A 22055-nucleotide genomic window follows, 5' to 3' on the forward strand; every position below is an offset into this window, starting at 1 on the left:
ATCAAATCTTGGATCCGCCTATGCGGCCTTAACATTTATACAACTCGATTGACTCCAAGCTGCATATATCCGCAAAGCTTAGAGGGATTCCCTTTAGCTGCACCCCTATTTCCGAGAGCACTAGACATCGAAGATTTGGGAAGTTAACACTGTTAGCCTCCCACTGATATGGCTGTGTCTTATCAACTTTAGCTGCATGAACTGATCTTCATCATTCAGTTCCCATACTTGACCCAAAAACGCATTCCAACTTAGTTTGAGTACTTCCAAGTTGGGCAAGTATTGCCATATATGTCATCCCAGGGAAGACGAGTTCGGATCAAGGTCAACTTCTTTAGTGATATTGGGAAAGAAATACTCTCTGCGAGAGAAGACGAGAGCTCTAACTTGGCGTTAAAATAGAGGCCAAGTGATTCAAGTTTTTTTAAGTAGACAAGATTTAGTAGGCTCCAAGATGTTTCCTCAATAACTTTATAATTAATGCAGGTTCCTCTAGTGTAACCAGAAATAGTCAATTTCTTTAGGTTAGTAAGGCAAGAAAGTACCTCCTTTGTACAACAAAGAAAACATAGCGACTCCAGCTCCTGTAGGTGTTGCAGACCCAAATCACTTTTACTGTTTTCCGCGTCTTGTGGATTGGGTAAATATATGGTTTGGCCATTAGAACGGAGATGCCTCAACGTAAATGCGTGTATGAGAACTAAAGCGAGGAGTCTCACGATTTGTTGCTGCTGCAAAATCAAAAAACTTTTCTTTTTTAGCTTCATGCACACTCAAATCTCGCAACAGATCATGCATACCACAACTTTTGATCCGACCATCAAATTTCCTCCTTTTAACCATTACTAAATCTCTACTGACTAAATCCTCCAAACAATCCTCTGCCACTTCTTCTGGACTTTTCAACCTATCACACTTGAGGAATCCTTCTGAAACCCACAGTCGGATCAATCTCGCTATAATAATCTCACAATCTTCAGGAAATATCCCCAAATGGAGGAAACATGGTTTGAGGTGAATAGGCAAGTGATGGTAACTCATAGCAAGTACTGCTAGGCATTTATCCGGATAACTTGTAATAACTTTACTTACATTTTTAGCTACAGTTGCCCAACTTTCTTCTGTCATGGGAACTTTGGAGAGATGCCCTGCAACAACCAGAATAGCCAGTGGTAGTCCTTGGCATTTTCCTACTATTTGTTTCCCGATTTCCTCCAATTCAGAAGGACAATTATCATGCCCCGAACAACCTGTTGTAAAGTAACTTCCAGCTATCATCTAAACTCAATGTCTTCATTTCATGAGGAGGGATATCAGAGTTAACATACTCAGCCACATCTTTTAGCCTCGTAGTCAAAATGATTCGACTACCATTTCTGTCCTCTGGAAGAGTTGTTGCCATCAGATCCCAAATATCTGTATTCCAAACATCATCAATGACAATAAGATACCTCCGACCCTTGAGCGCTTTATATGACTTATCCATTAACTGGTCATCGCTCATTTCTGGAAACTCATTCCCTGTAATGCTATGAACAACATTTAGTAGCACTTCTCTTAAGTGATATTCTTGAGATATTGTAACCCACACTTGAATGTCAAAACGAGACATGATTGAAGGACCATCATGAGCTTTTCTCGCTAGTGTTGATTTCCCACTTCCTCCCATTCCCCAAATAGGAATGACTTCTTGTCCGGAGGATGATCCAAGTAGTTGATCAGTGATTTTCATCAAGGCATGATCCAAACCCACCGTAGTGGCCTGTAAATGGGTAGTAGATGCATGCTTCAGAAACGAAGAATCTACCGTTTTGAATATGTTATCATCAGCAGCGGCATTGCCGGAAGCATTGACATTGGTGGAGGTGCTACTCTTCATAACCTGCGCCAAGTCTTTCCTTATTGCATCAATCTTATCCATTGCTTGAGGCAAGTCCCGGAGTAGAACCCTAGCTTCATCTTGAATAGTCCATTTGGCCCCATTATTCTTCTTCTCTTCCTGATGATTCTTGTACCGCTCTTTCATAATTTCAGAAATATTTGATTCAAGCAGATCTTCAGCATGTTGCACCGCAGTTTTCATCTCTCCCTCAAAGTCTTCAATTTTTTCAAATTCATGTTTCTGGTGGCTAGTGTTCTCAAGAATATATTGAAAATATTCAGCACTAGCTCGAAGAGAGTCAATAATCTCTGCAGTTTGACCATGGATCAAATTTGGGTAAGTAGTTTGGAATAGCTCCAAAGTTTGAATTAGAGAGTTCACTGCAGGATAGGACATCACTCTTAATAGTCGGAGGGAAATGCTTTCAAGATTAACTGTAAACTCTTTCAAAACTAATGCCAGATGGTTATCTTCGTCCACAGAGATCAAGAAACAATCACAAAAATTGAAAAGACTTCCGATTTTTCCGATTTCATGAATAAAAAACTTACAAATCCAGCTTTGGGAGTTGACTTCCATAAATTTGCATGAAGTCTTCCGCTTTTGCCGATGTTTTGAGTAAAGAATTATAATTGTTTGACTCGATCGGTGCTCTCTCTTGCTTCTGAGTACCACTTGTTTGCAGTCATTAATGGCTGCTAAATCACGTTAGGCCAGCTTCTGATTTGCGCACTGGGATGCCATTTAATTCATTAATTCTAGATCCACAGACAAGGTCAATATGGAAATCACGTGAAAGGCTTTCGATATTGCCGATACTAAAAAAATTGTACTGTCCAGTGTTGGAGCTGGAGTTCCCTGCTCTCTCTTGAATTTTTTACAGTCACTAATGGCTAAAGCCTTTAACACATGGGTCAGTGACGGCGTTAAGGTGTCACAGACAGTTGCCTTTTAATTTAAGTGTATTGCTAAAAATCATGTGTAGACGAGTAGAATAAACTTGAACATCCAGTCCAGTTGAAGGCTTCCGCTTTTGCTGATGTTCTGAATAAATTTGAACATCAGAGCTAAGTTATGTGGTAATGAACTATTTAATATAGATTTTAACACGAATGATATTTCGATTTAGTGCAAGGACATAGCTTTAGTCAGAAGCTGGAAAAGGGAAGATGAAAGATCAAAAAAGATATACTTCTTCTCCTGGTTTATTAGAGTGTGAATAAGGAAAAGAAAGAAGGAACTAACTGAAGATCAGAGGCTACTTGCAAATTGACCACAAAAAAATTTAGAGGGGAAGGGCAGTTAACAATTAATTGGACCAAGAGATAAAGGCAAGAAAAGAGATTCTAATACAAGACAAGATTGCAGTATGTGCTACAAATAACATATCTGATCAATAAAAGTTACTTAGTACATGTCAAAGTTGAAGTCTAAGGAGCTACAAATAGAAAGAGTGAAAAAGGAAAGTTCAAAAACAAAACAAAAAAAGGAAAGGAGAGTTCATTAAAATAGCTAGCATCTCTGATTAATACTACAAATTAGTACATCTCAAAATGAAGTCTAAGGAGATTTAGGCTACAAATAAGAAGCGTGAAATATTCAAAAGAACAAAAGGAGAGTTAAATCGTTAGAAAAGAAAGAAGGATGAAAGAGAGAAAAACAGTACTATTACTACAACCCTAAAATGTTATAGCAGTAAGAAGAGCATAGAGAGAAGCCACTCTGATTTTAACGTGAAATCATCGGGACTGATATTGCTTCATGTTACTTGACGGAAGCTTAAGCGCTTCAAACGCGTCTTTTATAAGTGTGATAATCTGCAAATGAGAAGAGAAACCAATAACTCTTTTTCGTTTTCAACATTATTAATTAGCAAAGAAATCAAATAATGCTTGGCAGAGAAACTAATAAAAGTTTTAAAATAATGCAGCATACTGTGAGAAAGGGAAGGGAGACTAATGTAACCTGAGTAATTAATTTGGAGAAACATATAGATACATCTGAGGAGCACAGAAAAGTAAATAAGCAGCACTCTAAGTATTATTTTGACACAAATTGAAATTTGAGACCTACCATTATAGATGTCAATATGAAGGCAATCGTTCCCCGCAACAGAAGATACTTCCTCTTGAATTTCTCTTGCTGATTTCTCAAGATTCCGCGAGCACATATACAACTCAATTGACTCCAAGGTGCAGATTTCTGCAAAGGCTAGAGGGATTCGCTTCAGATTCCTGATTTGATGGAGCACCAGGCGTCGAAGATTTGGGAAGTTAACACTGCTAGCCTCCCACTGCTTTATATATGTGTTATCAACAAGTAGGAGAAACTTTAGCTGCTTGAACTGATCTTCATCATTTAGTTTCCATACTGAAGGCCTGAATTCAACCCATCTGAGTTTGAGCACTTCGAGGTTTGGCAACTTTGCAAGAACTGTCATGTCTTCACACGAAAGCCTACCACTGAATATGGTCAACCTCTTAAGAGATATTGGGAAAGAACAACTGTCCGCAAGGGGAGACGAGAGCTCCCACATCTCACAAGACAGGTAGAGCGATTCAAGCTTCTTTAAGTAGACAAGATTGATTAGGCTGCCAGGTGTTCCCTCAAGACCATTGATGTCTTCTTGTATATTGGCAATCCTCAACTTCTTTAGATTAGTAAGGCAAGAAAGTACCTCCTTTGTACAGCTAGCAAAACATAGACGCGAAAACTCCTGTAGATGTTGGAGACCCAAATCACTTCTACTGTCTTCCACATTGGTGCTTGAAATACTTTGAGGATTGGGTAAATGAATGCAATGTTGAATATGGATGTACCTCAACTGCTTCATATTCCAGATATAGTCAGGTAAAGTTAAAACTGCATCACATTTTAATTTATCATGCTTGAAAATAAAGGTTTGCAGATTATACAAATATGGAAGTGATTCAGTGAGATCATTGCCTCTACGAATCTCAAGGTATCTCAAGAAAGCTGAATCTGATGTTAAGCAATGGTGGTACTTGAAAATAGGCCTAGGAATGGAAACCAACACTCTTAAAGCTTTGAATTCTGCAGTTCTTCCAGTCGGTCCAAGAAGTTGCTTGAAAATGTACAAGGACCGCACATCCTGTGAGGAGTCTGAAAACTTTTCCAATGAGAAGTGAGCATGCAAACTAAACCGAGGAACCTTACAATTATGTGTTGGAAAATTAGGAGCTCGATTAATATTCCTAATCAAATTCAAAAACTTTTCTTTTCCAGCTTCACTCACGCTCAGATCCCGCAACAGATCATGCATACCGCATCTTTTGATCTGACCATTGAGCTTCCTCCTTGTGACCATTACTAAATTTCGACTAGCCAGATCCTCCAAACAATCCTGTGCTACTTCTTCCAGGCTTCTTAACTTATTACTCTTTAGAATCCCCTCTGCAACCCACAATTGGATCAATCTCCAAGCATCAATCTCATGATCCTCGGGGAATGTTCCTAAATGGAGGAAACAAGGTTTTAAGTGAATAGGCAGGTGATAGTAACTCATAGCAAGTACTGCTAGGCATTTATCCGGATAACTAGTAACAACTTTATTCACATTTTTAGCTACAAATCGCCCAGCTTTCTTTCGTCATGCCAACTTTTGAGAGATGCCCTGCAACCACCAAAATTGCTAAAGGGAGTCCTTGACATTTTCCTACTATTTTCTTCCCGATTTCCTCCAATTCAGAAGGACAAGTATGGTCTTCACTAAGTAACTTATCGCAAAGTAACTTCCAGCTGTCATCTAAACTCAATGGCATCATTTCATGAGGAGGAATATCAGAGTTAACATACTCAGCTACATCTTTAAGCCTCGTAGTCAAAATGATTCGACTCCCATTGTTGTCATTGGGAAGAATTCTTGCCATCACATCCCAGATTTTTGTACTCCAAACATCATCAATTACAATAAGATACTTCCGACCCTTCAGTGCTCTATATGCCTTCTCCATTAACTGGTCGTCACTCATATCTTGAAACTTATTCCCCGCAACAGAACATACAAGGCTTAGCAGTACTTCTCTCAAGTGATATTCCTGAGATATTGTAACCCACACTTGGATATCAAAACGAGACATGATTGAAAGATCATCTTGAGCTTTTTTGGCAAGCGTTGTTTTCCCACATCCACCCATCCCTAAAATAGGAATAACTTCCCGCTCAAAAGCTGATCCAAGTAAACGATTAGTAATATCTGTCAAGGCATTATCCAAACCCACAGTAGCTTCCTGTAGAAGGACAGTAGAATCACGCTTTGGGGACGAAGAATCTCCTGGTTTGACATAATGATCCTGACTAGTGCTAGTGCCATAGGCATTGGCATTGACATTGGAGGTGCTACTCTCAATAACCTTGGCCAAGTCTTTCCTCATTGCATCAATCTTGTCTATCGCTTGAGGCAAGTCTTGAAGTAGAACCCTTGCTTCATCTTGAATAGTCCATTTGGCCCCATTGTTCTTCTCTTTTTGTTGATTGTACCGCTCTCTCAAAATTCCAACAATATTTGATTCAAGCAAATCTTCAGCATGTTGCACCGCAGCTCTCATCCCTCCCTCCAAATCCTTGATTTTTTCATATACTTGTTGGCTAGTGTTCTCAAGAATTCTTTGGAAATACTCAGCATTAGCATGCAAGGAGTCAACCATCTCAGCAACTTGACCATTGATCATAGCTGGGTAAGTCCTCTGGAATAGCTCCAAAGTTTGAATTAGAGAGTTAACGGCAGCATAAGCCATTACTCTCAACAACTCACGGATCTGCCAAGGTTTATCTCTAGCACTTTTCCAGATCAGGGGCAAGTATAGTAACACCAACACAAGGATTAATTGAGCAATGTGAAGAACCACAGGGTTCACAGCAATGACATCAAGATGCCTACAAAGGTATGTTTAGCACAACTAGAAAAGAAGGGAATAGTGACAAAACCTCCAAATAGAATTCTATCCGAAACACACCCACTTTGAAAAAATATATCAAGAATTTTTTAAGTCTATGTTTACGGAGAATGGATCTAATTGGAGATCACAGCAACCATAGGAATAATTCAATTTCGACACCACACATATGTGGTCTGTGGATAATAACACTGGAACAAAGAAATAAAAGCTACGTTAATTTCTTCATATGTTTTTTATAAATAAAATGTGTAAAACTCACAGAAAATAAATGACAAGGCAAGCCGGAGTGGAGATGCAGAGGGAGAAGAAAAGAGCTGAGAAGACTACTATCGCTGCTTGACTAACATATAGATAAGTAAACGCATGGTCGCATGGATGTGTTAATTTCGTTTATTATTGCTTAATCCTTTTATTAAAATTGATTGTATTGTATTATTAAATTTATTATTTCTTAATAATAAAAAGTTCTATTTTTTTAAACAACTGCTTTGGTGTGGTGGGATTGTTTCCTATTTTTCTTTCCAATTATGCCTAAATTTATTACTCCATAATTCTATTTTACCGTTTACCTTTTATTTTATTTTATTTTAACTCTAAATCCCCCATCTATAACCTACTTTGTCTTGTCCCTTTTTTTCCGGAACTTCTACCGCTTCCAACTCCAACCTAAAATTGCTAATTTTGTTAGAATTTGCATGAATTTAATTGCTTAATCTATTTTTAAGACATATTTGGTGATAATTAGTAGAAAGGGGTTTTCTGAAATTATTTTTATGCGTAATTATTGATATATTTAATATTTAAATAATTGAGGGTATTTTAGTAAACTTATCAGTTACAGTACAGTACGATACAGTCAAACTAAACAGCAAAATGTTATTTAACAACTGCAAACAATACAATATATCCAAACATTGTATTTATAAAACGATACAATACAATACAATACAACACAATAAAATACATTATAAAACGATTGGTAATTAGTGTTACCACTTACCACTAGACTACTAGAGTTGATTTTCTTTTCATTTTACAAACATCAGTATTATTACTTCACAAAATATAAATTAAAAGAACCCTTCAAACGTCTTTTTAGTGGGAAACTTGTGTTGGGGAAAGCAAAGGGGTCAGTTTAGATTAAACTATTTGGAGTAATATTTTTATTTCATGCGAAGCAGACAACTATTGCAATAACTTTTTTTAAAGTGAATAAGGTACTTGTAATTAAAGTGTCTTGATGCTTAATTGATTATTGCTACTATTGCAAAGATCCTACTGCTTATGGCAGAATTGCTGTTTGATTTTGGGGGTTTTGATTACTTAATAGTGCTTCTTTTGTCTGAGCAGAAAAGGTAGCAACCTTTACCAGTGGAATAATTAACATTTCTAAATGCATAGAGCATAAATATCTTGGCAGTAACTTTAGTGTGCATAACAGAATAAAAGAAAACAAAAATTTCCAGAGCATATATACTACATTGAATTAACTAGGGTGATTCAACAATCACATGTAAGCCAAAGAAAGAAAGACTTACACACATTACCTACTTAGCATTTTCATAGTACTTTTAACTCCATTATTCTGCAACCAGACAATATGAATTTCATTTCCAATTTTTTCTCATTCATAAATTTCCAAGCTCAATCACTGGTGTTATTGTTATATAGTTCCAAGGCAAGTCTAAGCTTCAGCCAGTTCTTTATGTTAGCGAATTGCAGGTGTTTTGGTAGAACACAGTGCAATTAGATGCTTCTGCAAAGTTGGATAATGTATTACTCATGACCAAGGGAAAGAAGTCTCTGAGAGCAATGTGTCAAATATAACTTGTCTATAATTTTCATATTCTGGATCATTCTCCATTGCATTTGTTTCACAATCTACCAGTCCTGATCAAGACAAGTTCTACAGATTATACAGCAATAGCGCGCCAGGAGCAGCAAGCTTCTAACTCAAGATGGTGGCTGGTCTAGCACTAGCGTTAACAAGAACAAAGACAAAAAATGTAACAAAGAAGTGAACTGCTCTATAACTTTGAGAACACAACAGGAAAATTAAGTTTAGCAAGCCTAACTTCGATGAGGTAGTGGCGAGGCTATGACAAGACACCTACTTGAAACATGTATATATATATATATATATATACATAGAGTATATATGTACATATACATGTAACAGCCAACATGGTGCCCTCTAACATGTGACATGTCACAGTTTTTTAGCTTACTTTTTTAATCATCAGAAGGTAATTATATTGATTAACCAGCAACCAGAAGATGCTGTAAAAATATGTACAGCAATGTTAAATATTACAAAGGGGCACTGCTAAATATGTAATGAACTCAAAAATCTATCATGGCCTCTGTATCTTTTGCAATAGCCATGTTATACCAAAATAATATCTGTACTACATGCAAATTACATATTTATTTTTTGCTTTCATATATTCTTGTGTTCCTTTCCATCCAATTAGTTCACCAGATAGAGCCCCATGTCTTCATTCTAGACGTTCCCGTTCCTTTATGTACCAGCATCGCAGTAGCTCCTTAGTTACCCTCGGCATTATCCTGTTACCTCCCACAATGTTTAGTATGAGGTCTCAGATTTGCTTGATAAATGAATGTTGCAAGAAAAGGTGATTGCTATCCTCATTTTGCCCCTTCACATAGCGAACATCTGCTACACATATTGCCCTTCACATAGTGAAGCTTAAGCTATAACGAGGACACGGTGTACACTTTCCAATCATTCAAGCTGTGCCTGAAGTTGGAATTCAAGCCCTGATCCGACTGAAATTACAATATTGTTGCTTCCTGAAATGAAGGCATTTTAGGAATCTCCTTCTCTTCTTTGCTTCTCCAACCCACTTCTACCATCACACAACCACCTACTTACCCAATGAGGTGTGGTGGTGAGACATAGATTGCTGAAGAAGGCAACAAAAGGTATAAGGACACACAACAACAACAACAACAACAACAACAACAACAACAACCCAGAGTGGGGTCTGGGGAAGGTAGTGTGTACGCAGACCTTACCCCTACCCTGAGATAGAGAGGCTGTTTCCGATAGACCCTCGGCTCCCTCCCTCCAAGAACTCCCCACCTTGCTCCTGGGTTGACTCGAACTCACAACCTCTTGGTTGGAAGTGGAGGGTGCTTACCACTAGAGCAACCCACTCTTGTCAAAAATAAGGACACACAACTGAGTATAATTTATTGTGGATAACCAGAACATTTTTGAAAGAGTAGACCATAAGTTGATAATCTGCAACAGTCAAATTCTCAACGACCATCAACAACAACAACAAACCCAGTGTATCCCACAAATAGGGGATCTGGGGAGGGTATTATGTACGCAACTTTACCCCTACCTTATACAGGTAGAGAGATTATTTCCGGTAAACCCTCGGCTCCAAGCAAGCATGCAAATCAAAACAGTATAGAAAAAAAAATACAGTAGTGTAAAAGTCAAGAAAGCATTAACAACATCTAGGAAGTAGAGCAAAATTCTCAACAACCAAAAATGGAAAAAATTGAAGCAAGGTCATATAAACAGTTAAAAAGACCAATAAAATTATTCTCTTTGTGGTATCTGACTCTAAATTGACTGTTAATTTCATTTTTGGGGTGTGTGTGTTGTTGGTGGGGGGGGGGCTTTTCCAGTTACTAGTATTTAGTAAACGCACATTTTCAGTAGTCTTGTAGTTCTGAAGTCATTCAATATTCCATAACATTGACAGTATTCTGATTTCTTTACATTTCTATTTCTTCGCCTTGGAAGGAAGAACAATGGCAGATCAACTTAACTGCAGTTACTTTGTATCCAAACAGTCTCACTTAATTGTCCTCAAGATACAACTGAAAACAGACCCAAAAAAAAAATATTCATGGGAATACAGTTAGACAAAATCTGATTTGGTACACATTTCATCACAATCACACAAGAAGATATCGACATCAGCCCTTTTGTACTGAAACGGTCTTTTGTTCATGGTTGAATTGTTATTGTTTTGAAAAATGAAAAAAAAAAAAAACACAAGGAAACAACTTGTTAGCCATTGGACAGTTCCTACTTCTGATTGTCCGAAACTGACGATGCCAATTTACTCTTTCAAGCCAGCATTGACCCAAACAATCTGCTGATAAAATATGGCAAAAATAGCTTCTTCTTTTTTTTATTATAATGCCAACAATCGGAGTTACATCTTGTGTTTCATTCACAAGCCACGTAATTGCTTTTACAATCTCACAATGAGCTATCCAAAGCATAAAACAAGCAGAATGTACAAGTCAAAATCTTTTCACTTTATAATCATCTAAAAGGTTGGCAAACAATTAGAGCTCTAATGTACCTTTGCAACTGTTGAGTGATTTTCCTTCAAGAAACTGTCAAACCACTTTTTAGGGGCATCTGGATGAATGTCAGAGATACGATCCATAAACATTTTATCACTAGTGGCAACAATGCTTGCAAGAGAATATTCATACGGACACCAATCCTGTTCTCGAAGCCACCTATGGAATTGGCAACGGGGCATTATCCTCTTCTCCAAGTCATAACATAAACAGGCTGGAAAAGCACAAAGCTCATCCTGAGATAACCCCATACCCAGGAAAAGAAATTTTATTTTTTTATCAAGTATTTCAGCTTTCTGGTTCAGAATCTTTGGCGACACTGAAAGCATTCTGCAGAGTGTCGAAAAGTTAACTCCACCACAAAGTAGGCAATCAAACCGTTCCTGTAACTCATCACCTGGACCATGCAACTGAGACAATACTTTCATTGTGAGCTTGTTTTCTCCAAAGCCAATCCCATGCAAGAAACTTAATTTTCGACGGGTATATACAGGTGTTCTGGATGCCTGAATTTTCTGCAATTGTTCCGCATAATCTTCGTCAAAGTCTTCAACACTGCCAATAACATAGCTACCTAACAGACCATGACCACCATTTTTTAGTCTGTCAAAGAACCACTCACTTAGATCCAACGATCTCAAAACATGAGGTATGTTAGCTATTCTATTTCTACCCATAATGTATTGGTAAGTTTGGGCAGTCAATTTTAATTTATTTACACCCATCCCGAAATGTTTCAAAAATCCTACTGTCGAAATCACACGATCTTCTAAATCAAAACTCAAAATCTCAGGCTTCGACAGAACCAAAAGTCCAACCTCAGCTTTTCTCACACCCAGTCTACAGAAAAACCCAATCTTTTGAGCCAAAACCTCTTCAGAATAATCAACAAAAATGCTTTTATTTCTTCCCATCAATTCACCAATCTTCCTTTTCTCACAACCCAATTCATAAAAAATTGCAACTTTCCTACAAATCTCAAACCAAGCATCCACATTTCCCTCTACTTCACTAGCAAGATCAAAATCAAGAAACACCATTTTCATATCATCAAACAGCATATCAATTTCGTCAAGGAAACCACTAGTTCCACCCAACACGTGCGGGAAAGCTAAGCAAATACCAATAACAGCAACATTACCAAACCCATATTGTTCAAAAAGTGAAAGCCTATATCTCAATTCACAAGGCTCTTTACTAAAAATAGAAACTTGCCCTTTGTACAAAATACCCAATTTGTTCCAAGGGAAACCAAAACAAGCAAGAGCACAAGCAGCATCAAAAACTTTAGAATCTTCAGACAAGAAGCATTTGTTCGTATGCAACATAGGACTAATTTCTACATGATTTATACCAATGCTTTCAAAGAAAAACTCAAATTCATTAATGGGATGGTACCTTAAGAACCTTTGAATGGAATTGGGAAAGCAAGTACGAGAAAAAGGGACTTTAGAAACAAGACCCAAAAGGGAAAATCTTGAGTTTTTACCAATGTATTCGGCAAAAGTGAAGGGTAAGGATCTAGTGTTATGGAAGTAATCAGTGAGTACTTCTTGAGCTTGTAAAATGGCTTGAGGCCTATATTTTGCTGGAATCTTGTATAGTGTTGGAAAAGTTGGAAGCTTTTGGTGTGTGTTTTTGGTGTTTGTGGAGAAAAACTTGAGCTTGAGAATGACATAGAGAGATTGAAGTGTTGGGGTTTTAGAACGGGAGAGCATTTCTGAAGTTGGGGTTTCAGCTGGGTTTAGAGACTCTGTCGGAAAATGTTTAATTCCGGCAAGTGTTGTCGGAGGACATGGGATCACTTTCCGGTGAGTTTGTCGGCTTTTCTAGCAGTAACTGCACAAGGGCATCCCTGTGGGTTTTAGAGTCCTTTTGGAACAATTGAAAAGGTGCAATTTTGTGCCTTTACTATAGATTTTGTATATTAGGGTCAATCATTTCTTTTCTCCTCCCTCTGTACTATTTGAGTAGTCGAGTAGTTTTTTGTTTTTTAAAATATAATTTCTTAAGAATATTTTCTTGGTTTTTAAATAATAAAATATAATGAATTTGATACTTCTATATAAAGTTTATTTTAAATAATTAAGATAATAATAATATACTCCTTTAGTTTAAAAGGTACGTATATATTTTGACGCTTATACTTTGAACTATCAACGTTTTTTTGTTGTTGATAAAATATGAAATATTTATCGAATCTTTTAATATTAAGTACTAGTATTTAGTAGTAATTGAGTTGACGATTGCACGATGATGATTGTTTATCCAATGAAGAGAGTAATGGTGAAAGATCATATCGACAAATATTCTGAGTGGATAACATTTGAATTACTAAGCTCTCGTTTGACTTTGGGAGCTTTTTTTCAAATACTTATTTGTTTATAGATTTTAATTATTTTTTGGCAGATTTTAAAATAAATCTTCAAATTCCAAAACAACTCTAGAGTAGTTTTTGAGGTTTTCTACTCACAAAACTTCGAATTCTTTTCAAGTAAAATACATATCCAAATACAATTTCAATTTTCAAAAGCTATTTTTTATATCATTTTCAAAAACGTTTTTTTTTTTTTTCAAATTTCAACCACATCTATATTCAATCACTAGCTAAGCTTTCACGAGCCTGGACAAAAAATGCAAGGTGAACAAACATGCATTAATTGGATAATACTACTAGTAACTTTCTTTTGTCATAAGTATTTGTTCTTTAAACTAAATTTTTATATCATTCATGTAAATTACTTGCTCCAAAATCCAACTTTGAGTAATTGTGATGTAAAGGAGCAATAGAGCATATATCAAGGTCACAAAAGTAATATTAACAAACTCAAAACCCTTTATTAAAAATAGTAGATCTGTCGTACGTTTACGGTTTATCTTTCATTCCCCTCCCTCTTTCTTAACTCTTCCCCTTCATGTCCTATTATCCCCCAAATTCAATGGCTCATTCTCACCAACTCGAACCCTCCCTAAACCCTAACCTTAGTTCTAACCCTCCTCCTCCGGGAGCTCCACCTCCAGCTGCCGCCGCCCTTTCTCAACCGTCCAATGAAGATCCCAATCGGTCCGCCACCGCTAAACGTCCACGGGAGGAATACACCACCGCGACGGACGAGGCAGGGTCGTCGGCTGACGCTGACCCGCCGCTAAAGAAGCGGGTTAAGGTTGCCCAAGATGTAGTGTACCGTATAGTTGTACCGTCAAGACAGATCGGGAAAGTTATTGGTAAAGTAGGGCATCGTATACAGAAGATTCGTGAAGAAACTAAAGCTACTGTCAAAATTGCTGATGCCATCGCTGTGAGTTAATGCAATTTTTTTTCCGTTATTGAATTTGTTATATTGTTTGTGAAGTTCTTAAGGTCGAAACTAATTCTCTAGGTTAAAGTAGGGCAATATTTGGCAATTGTATGTCTAGAAAATTTTCGAACTTTTAGAACCTAATTGAGAGAATTCGAATGAACGTGGTTGAATTGAATGAATTTGGAGATTTTTTTTTAATTGCTGGCTGAATTCCAGGAAGCTTGAAAATGACATATAGGTGTAAAGTAGAGATTCTTTGTCTTGAAGTTTTTGCTCAGGAATATTACGAACTGCTTGAATCTAATTGAGAAAAACTGAAAGGGACTTTGTTGAATTGAGAGATTGGGTTTGCTGGCTTCTTGATTGAAGTGGGGTGAGTTTGTCGATGCCTTCATTGATCATTTCTTGTCTGCCGAGACTAAGGCAGCCCGTGCTATTGAGTTTGAGAACCTGAGGCAAGGTAGCCTGAGTGTGTGGGATTACCATATGAGATTCGCGTACCTGTCCAAGTATGCTATTTACATGTTGCCCACTATGGAGGCTAGAGTGTGCTGGTTTGTGCAGGGCCTTAGTCCCTTGGTAATTAATGAGGCCGCTACAACTACCTGGAATTTTGATATGAATTATGGTCAGATGGTGGCATTCGCTCAAGCCATATAGACCCGCAAATTGAATAACAGAATGGAGCGAGAGGGTAGCAATAAGGCCCGGTCTACAGGCCACTTTGGTTGTCTTTCTGGTGGTGGTAGGTCAATATTCAATGGAGGGTCGTCAGGGCCATCTTAGTCCTTTTCTCAGACCTCATTTGGTTTTGTTGGTCGTTTTCCGTGGTCTTAATATAAAATGACGGTGGTGTCATGACCAGTACAAGTACCATGTAATTCTGCCCACCACGGCTTGGCCGGATGGGAAGAAATCACCTAGTATTTTTTGCTTGTGCTAAGTTCATTGACCACTAGGTCACATCCTTGTTGGTCGTTTTCGTAGTTAGGAATGTTTAGTTCACTTGGTTCTCTTTTTCACTCAATGTCATAATGATTTGAGACCAAGCATAGGGAACTTACTTCTGGATTTGATATTTGCAGCGCCATGAAGAGCGAGTAATCATCATTAGCTCGAAAGACAATGACGATATGTTTAGTGACGCGGAGAATGCACTTCATCAAATTGTGTCACTTATTTTAAAGGTAACATTTCTTGTGAGTGAAAACCTAGTAAGTAATTTACGTTGAACATTTTCTTGTTTATATTAGCAAGAAATATCTTATACAGTTTCTTTTCATCAGTCTTCCTACATTCCATCATATGATCTTTTTTTGAGAATGAACATTTCATCATGTGACCTTTTGTCTATCAATTACACAAAAAAATGTTTTATATCATCTAATCCTTGTTATAAATGGTGTGTCTTTGCAATAATTCAATGAATTTCTTCCTGCGCCTGGTGCAAAAACAGAAGCCTTTTTGTCTGTTTTTGGAGGCATAATGGCAGATTTTGGGTTCTCATTCCTCAGTTATTTCCGGTTTTACCTCAAGTGCTGCAATAATCTCTGGGTGTACAACTTAATTTTTTTTTTTAAAAAGAATCCTTTCAGCAGCAATTTCTGGATTATTCTTTCTCAAAAAAAAACTATTTCCGGACTATATTTTTGGCGATTCCTCCCTCCCTCCTTTTTTTCGGGGGGGGGGGGGGGGAGGACATGGGCAACCAATGGTTTTGAGAGGTTATGATTATGTGCTGTATGATATACTCTTGGATCGTACAGTTATACTAGTTGTCTAGGTTTTTGCGTTCCCTTTTTTTAGAAGAAAATGTATCATCATCTTCTTGAACAATGGTGTCACAGCTTCTATGTGTGATTCTGCTTGCTGTTTTAAGGTTAACCCATGAGAGCTTTGCCAGAGTGGAACTGATCCTTGAACTATTGTTCTCTCCGTGATAGGATGATGATGGCAACATTGATGCACAGAAAGTTGGTGCTGGCCATGTGGCAGCAAACACAATAAGGTTCTTGATTGCTGGTTCTCAGGCAGGTGGTTTGATAGGAGTGTCTGGTCAAAATATTGAAACTTTGAGGAATTCTTCTGGAGCTGCTATCACAGTTCTTGCTCAACATCAGTTGCCATTGTGTGCATCTGCTCATGAGTCTGATCGTGTAGTACAGGTGAGAAGTTGGTATTGTTGGACAGCAGTGAGGCAAATGACGATCTTCATTTCTTAACTTCTTTGCATGTCTATGTTTCGCACATTGAGTATACTGATCATTTCGACAAACTACGTTTGATCGATTTCGTATTAAACTATACTTTTCTGATGTGGATATTTTAGTATTTAGCAGTCAAATGTTAAACAATATGTGTGGAAGATTGGGTCTCTTTCGCAGAAAACCATATAATTGTGTAGATGCTCTATTCTTTAATGTTCTACTTGTATAAAGGTATTTCCCCATCATCAATAAAGTTTTTTTACCTTATAAAAAAAGAGTCAAATGTTAAAAGAAGAGTTACCCTTCGTGTAGCATTATTTGCACGTGCAGCTATTCGAGTTATCACATATTTTCAGGGTTCTGTGCTCTTCTGCCTTGTTCTGAACAGACCTTTAGGGCCTATAGCTTTAATTACTGCTCATTTGTTTGTCAGCTTGAATTTGTTTCTTGAACATGTTGGTTTCTGATTTTTGCTGCTACTATGTAGCCTGCTTTTGATTGCTACCATGTAGCTTTTGCATCTACTTGTAATATTTTGCATCTTGGTGATGCCATTAATGAAGCCAATTACTTCATCAAAAAAAAATTGTGTCTGGGATATCATCTGTTCATGAGTCTGTTGTTAGTTTGGCTTTGTCAGGCATTTTTAGATATCAACTGTCTGTATAGGGAGATCTGTGTTTTATCTAGGACCTATCTCCTTTTACTTGTTTGTACTTTTAAGAGATTTAGCATTTTTAACTTGTTTGTTTCCCTTCTGCCTCCTACATTCAGGTATCAGGAGACATTCCTGCGGTCTTGAGAGCTGTGGTAGAAATCGGCTGTCAATTGAGGTTTAGTAATTTATTTATTTTTTGATAAAGGAGGTTTAGTAATTTTAATTGGCTTAATTAGGTCTGGTCGACGATTCTAAAACTATTTAATCCCTTAAATGTATATCGTTACAGGGATAATCCCCCTAAACAAGTAATTTCAATCAGTCCAACATACAATCTTGGCTATTCTCGCCCATCTCAACCATATGTCGATCCATCTTCAGGTTAATCAATCTTCTCTCGTTGTATCTTTTGAGCTTTTGGATTGATGCACTTGCTGCTATATGAAATTCAATATATTTATCATCTTGATAAAAAAATTAATATATTTATCACCTTGATAAAAAAAATTAGTATATTTATCATAACGACATCATCCTTGGCGACTACTCTTGCAGCTGATTATGTAAATCTGACGATGTTAGTTCCCGAATCATTAGCTGGTGGGTTGATTGGAAGGTGCGGCTCCAATATTTCAAGGATCCGAGCAGAGTCTGGAGCGTCAATTAAGGTACATAAATAGCCTTGTAAGATCTATTAGATTCAACTCTGATGGTTTTATTGCCCGTCCTAATCTTTCAGGTAAATAGAGTGTTATGAACTACTTGCGTTTATGTTTTAATGTTTTTGGTCTTGTATGCTAGGTACATGGTGGGAAAGGTGAACAGAAACAAAGACAAGTCCATCTGGGTGGTAATGCACAACAGGTGAAGATTAATTTTTATTCCTCGCTTCTTTTGGTTTATTTATGCTGACTTCTTGTAATCTAAGTTTAGTAGTTATCTTTTTGTGATATGGGGTTGTGTACATCTTCGCTAACATTAACATCTAAAATGAAACTGTCTCGGAGGATTTGATCTTAGAATAACCGTAAAAATCTTCCGCTAGCGTCTTGTAATTTTCGCTAGTTTACCTGTTAAATAGGGGAATGATGAGACATCAAGGATTTGTGGTCCTGTAGCATATGCTTGAATTTAATTTTCTTTTCGACAGGTCGCCCTTGCTAAGCAACGTGTTGATGAATATGTCTATTCCCAGTTGATGTTACAAGCTGGTGGTGAGCAGCTACAGGAGTCAATGCAGCTGCAGCAGTCAGTGCACCTGCAACAGTCAATGCAGCTGCAGCAGTCAGTGCAGTTGCAACAACAAATGTAATTTTATGTACCGTATAACTTGTAATTGGTTTAGACTTTTAAAATGAATAATTGGGACTTCTGTGTGGTGTCTTAACTATTATGTTGCTTGATGCAGACCAGACCCATCTGCTACTCTAATGCAAGGATATAGTCACGGTCATGGACTTTATATGAACAGGTAGTTGCATTCCAATTGTCGTTATAAAAGCTGATTGTTATCCCATTATCACTGCACTTCTAATTGTCCTTCAGAAAACTAATTTTCATTTCCTTGTCCCAACGATCTTAGCTCCATTATTACTATCACAAAGTTGCTAAGTATTACTTTTCGATCTGTCATAGTAAAATAAACGAAATTTTTGCTATACTAAAGTTGGTAGTCTGACACTGAACCCTAAGGTGATTATGGTATTTCTTTCTCATGCTCAATTGGACTTAATTATTAGCTGTCAGAGTTTTATTTAGATCAATGACTTAGTTGACATGATAGGATGTCTATCCACTGGTGGTAGGCTATTTACTTTGGTTGTCATGGAATGACAATAGTCTTCTATATTTGCAGTAACCAAGAAGTTCAAATGATGTCATCATACCCACAAGTATACACATCGAGCACCCCTCAAGCTCCTTCTTACTATGGTCAGTCTTATCCAGCTCCACAAATGTAGAGGCAAAAGGGGGTCTTTTTGGTACATCGGCTTTTGAATCAGATGATTTATATACAAAATGTTGACAATTTCTTGTTGTGTCATTAATTTGAGTTTATGATGTAATGTCGCATTGGAGATGGTCGCGAGTTGGCCAGGATGTCTCTTGTTGATCAGTTGCGACATAGTTTGCATGAGATCATTTAATTCTGGGATATTGATGGAAAAGTTAATGCATAAAGTTTTATGATCAACGGAATCTAGCATGCGCCTCTGGGAGCAGCAGATCTAGTCTAGTGAAGGGAGCTTATGGTAGCAGTTGCAGTGAAGGTACAGCACATCCCCTTGGATTTCTGTCCCTTTGTTCCCCTCTGCTTCCGCCCTTTCCCGACCCTGAAAAGCTCCCAAATCCCGCCCTGGTTTACCTTTGCTGCTTGATTTTCATTTACCTCTGTTGTTTCCATCAGAACAGAAACAAGGATGTGACGTATGCATTGCACGTCAGTCGCGGTCACCTCTCGCTGAACTGATTTCTAAGGAAGAACTTAAAAACATTTCGTGCGAATGATATAGAAATGAGATGATCGAGAATGGTGGCTGAGGGAGGGCTGACGGAGAAGCAGAGCTCGGAAATAGTGGCTGTAGCAGCAAATAGATTGGGACCCTAGTTCATTGGTTCAATTACTTCTTTTGGCCCCAAGACCACCAATTCATATCCCATCCACCCCACTTGCTCCCTACCCCGTGCCATAGAGCTTTCCCCACCCCCACCGGCCCAGCTCTGTCATGCATATCATTCCCGTAACCCTGCCCAGCATTGCCCCCTTGTATGTTCCCCGTTGGATACTAGGGTGCTAATATTTTCAATTCAATTAATTCAAGTTTTCTTGAAATATTGTTGATCTTAAGTAAGATTTCATTAATTTTAAAGAACTTATTCCAAGTTTCCAACTGAGGGAATTGCTTATTTTATAATCAATATCGGCATTTGAAAAACTAATGAAGTCTTTAAATACTCGCAATCTAAGTAAGTTGAAGCAGGTCTAATGAAGAAGAAGTATCGTCTTATTTAAATTGCATATTTTATATCTATGAACCGGGTCTACTGAGACCTTGAAGAAATTTTACAAAGCCAAAGAAAGCTATAAAGAAAAATTGATTCAATGTAGTGTTAGTGCATAATAATAACAATAACAAGAGAGAAGCAAGAAGGGACTTTATTGTAGTTTTAATTATCTATCATTTTTACTCACAATTTACCTCACCCATATTGTGGTTAAAAAGATTACAGAGTAATAATCATTTGGATTATTTATATCGAATAGGAATCATTTAAGAACCTTCAATCATTTTATATTGTCCTATGGATAGTGCCGCCCCTGAACAAATTCTCAAACTTAGTAATCCAAGACATGTAAAAGTAATAGAATGAGTTAATTAATTACCGTATTTTACGACTCTTTGTAGTTTTTTTGATAAAGAAATGGTTAGCTTTTCCAAGAAGCAACAGAGCCTAGTAATGCATTCTAACTATAGTTACACGAATAAATCACCAGAAAACATTTTCTGAGCAAAGATTATATATAGCTGTAACCAGCTTACGTTGTGGCTGAAGCACCAACTGATCTAACTGAAATGATGGAACTACTTGAGCAGTCACTTCTGTTTAAAGAAAGAAATTCTATAGTTGTATACTTGGCACTCAGTGGATGAAACAGGGATATTACTCAGATGAATACTTGCATAGTTCCTTTCTTTTATTTTTAATTCGTATTGTGGCTCCGTTAAATCGGAATTGACTCTGAAAAGTCCAATATTTGAAAAATAAAGTTAAAAAAATGTAATTCAAAACAACACTTGTTAGTAAGTAGTTCCATAGTTCCACAAACAGCCACAAGTGCAATTCCAGAATTTTTTTTCTAGATCTTCTTCCTTTTTTTTCAGAATTTTGGTTTAGATCACTTAACTAATTATTGATTTAATCTGACACAAAAGCTGATGATTGAAACTGCACATACTCTAGTGTCCCCTAAATTGACGCCAATGCATGTCTGTAACTGATTGGTTTAGGTTATTTTGTTTGTACGAACACTATTACTTACTACTACTATATTTTATTTTTATGAATATTAAAAAAAAAATTAAGTATGTATTATGACTTTAAAAAAACAAAGCAATCTATTGTTTGGCCATGCACACGTGTGATGTCGGCCGACCAACTTAGCTAGATCCAAATGTGTGGCAACACATTCTTCGCAATACATTAAAGGAAAACAAGAAAGGAAAAAGAAAATAAAGCAAAATATTATTAAATATGACTCACTTAAATATTGGTTATTTCTATGTCTAACGTCATAACTTAGTCTTAAACCCCACTACCCAAATTTTACACAAATATCAAATGTATCACTTGGAAATGTTAAGGGAAACTTTTATATGTTTTGGAATTTCAATGTAATTGAGTGATGGGATGTCTACCTTGCCCTGATTTTTCGATGCCAAGAGAAACAAAAGTTTTTGGACACATAATGAATGTTGAAGTACTATTTTTGCATTACAACGATTATAATATATTTCACATCAAAAGATATTATATTTCGGTTTTTATGGAAAGTATATACTCCATGCTAAATTAGAAATACCTGTAGTATTAACATTTTTTAATCCTAATTAGGCCAGCCAAGACCATATGTGTCACTACTAGAAATTCGGTAAAAATTGACCAAAAAAACCGACCAACGTTGGTCGGTTATGGCAAATTACCGACTAAAACGCGACCATTACGGTG

General features: G+C 37.1%; 4 protein-coding genes across 5 annotated transcripts; 1 reads left to right on the forward strand and 3 right to left on the reverse strand.

The window, feature by feature from the left end:
- Nucleotides 1-660: 660 nt before the first annotated feature.
- On the reverse strand, nt 661-2278 carry LOC142173752 (putative late blight resistance protein homolog R1A-10). The gene is made up of 2 exons (XM_075239399.1): nt 1372-2278; nt 661-1250 (listed from the first exon to the last, which is right to left on the reverse strand). The coding sequence occupies exons 1-2, from the start codon at nt 2276-2278 to the stop codon at nt 661-663; spliced, it is 1497 nt and encodes a 498-aa protein (XP_075095500.1).
- Nucleotides 2279-3364: 1086 nt separating this feature from the next.
- LOC107775891 (putative late blight resistance protein homolog R1A-3) lies at nt 3365-9295 on the reverse strand. Its single transcript, XM_075239400.1, has 6 exons — nt 9281-9295; nt 9066-9081; nt 8589-8691; nt 5553-6778; nt 3956-5467; nt 3365-3699 (listed from the first exon to the last, which is right to left on the reverse strand). The coding sequence occupies exons 1-6, from the start codon at nt 9293-9295 to the stop codon at nt 3671-3673; spliced, it is 2901 nt and encodes a 966-aa protein (XP_075095501.1). The 3' UTR covers nt 3365-3670.
- On the reverse strand, nt 9016-13040 carry LOC107775892 (transcription termination factor MTEF18, mitochondrial). The gene is made up of 2 exons (XM_016595690.2): nt 11157-13040; nt 9016-9728 (listed from the first exon to the last, which is right to left on the reverse strand). The coding sequence occupies exons 1-2, from the start codon at nt 12876-12878 to the stop codon at nt 9690-9692; spliced, it is 1761 nt and encodes a 586-aa protein (XP_016451176.1). The 5' UTR covers nt 12879-13040; the 3' UTR covers nt 9016-9689.
- A 983-nt stretch (nt 13041-14023) lies between these two features.
- On the forward strand, nt 14024-20160 carry LOC107764255 (uncharacterized). 2 transcript variants are annotated; one of them, XM_075238789.1, is made up of 11 exons: nt 14024-14459; nt 15548-15649; nt 16406-16627; nt 17444-17502; nt 17617-17708; nt 17883-17995; nt 18129-18191; nt 18478-18635; nt 18736-18798; nt 19183-19597; nt 19735-20160. In XM_075238789.1, exons 1-10 carry the CDS (start codon nt 14076-14078, stop codon nt 19286-19288), a joined length of 1362 nt encoding a protein of 453 aa, XP_075094890.1. In that variant the 5' UTR covers nt 14024-14075; the 3' UTR covers nt 19289-19597; nt 19735-20160. The 2 variants fall into 2 exon arrangements, with proteins under 2 accessions (XP_075094890.1, XP_075094891.1); XM_075238790.1 differs by having other exon boundaries at nt 19740-20160.
- The last annotated feature ends 1895 nt before the right edge of the window (nt 20161-22055 follow it).

The sequence above is a fragment of the Nicotiana tabacum genome, chromosome 19 (genome assembly GCF_000715075.1).
Source record: "Nicotiana tabacum cultivar K326 chromosome 19, ASM71507v2, whole genome shotgun sequence".
Taxonomy (NCBI): Eukaryota; Viridiplantae; Streptophyta; class Magnoliopsida; order Solanales; family Solanaceae; genus Nicotiana; species Nicotiana tabacum.

Bases quoted from the DNA above. Each gene is read 5' to 3' on its own strand.
- LOC107775891 (XM_075239400.1), bottom strand. The intron at 5,468-5,552 runs GTCAAGGACTCC...GGCGATTTGTAG, and splicing joins GAAGAAAATAGTAGGAAAAT to CTAAAAATGTGAATAAAGTT. The intron at 3,700-3,955 runs GTAGGTCTCAAA...TCTCATTTGCAG, and splicing joins TCATATTGACATCTATAATG to ATTATCACACTTATAAAAGA.
- LOC107764255 (XM_075238789.1), top strand. From the start codon at position 14,076: ATGTCCTATTATCCCCCAAATTCAATGGCTCATTCTCACCAACTCGAA. The intron at 16,628-17,443 runs GTGAGAAGTTGG...TCCTACATTCAG, and splicing joins AGTCTGATCGTGTAGTACAG to GTATCAGGAGACATTCCTGC. The intron at 17,709-17,882 runs GTTAATCAATCT...CTACTCTTGCAG, and splicing joins ATATGTCGATCCATCTTCAG to CTGATTATGTAAATCTGACG.
- LOC142173752 (XM_075239399.1), bottom strand. From the start codon at position 2,278: ATGTCCTATCCTGCAGTGAACTCTCTAATTCAAACTTTGGAGCTATTC. The intron at 1,251-1,371 runs GTAGTCGAATCA...ACTTTACAACAG, and splicing joins TCTTCCAGAGGACAGAAATG to GTTGTTCGGGGCATGATAAT.
- LOC107775892 (XM_016595690.2), bottom strand. From the start codon at position 12,878: ATGCTCTCCCGTTCTAAAACCCCAACACTTCAATCTCTCTATGTCATT. The intron at 9,729-11,156 runs GTACATTAGAGC...TGCCTTCTTCAG, and splicing joins ATCACTCAACAGTTGCAAAG to CAATCTATGTCTCACCACCA.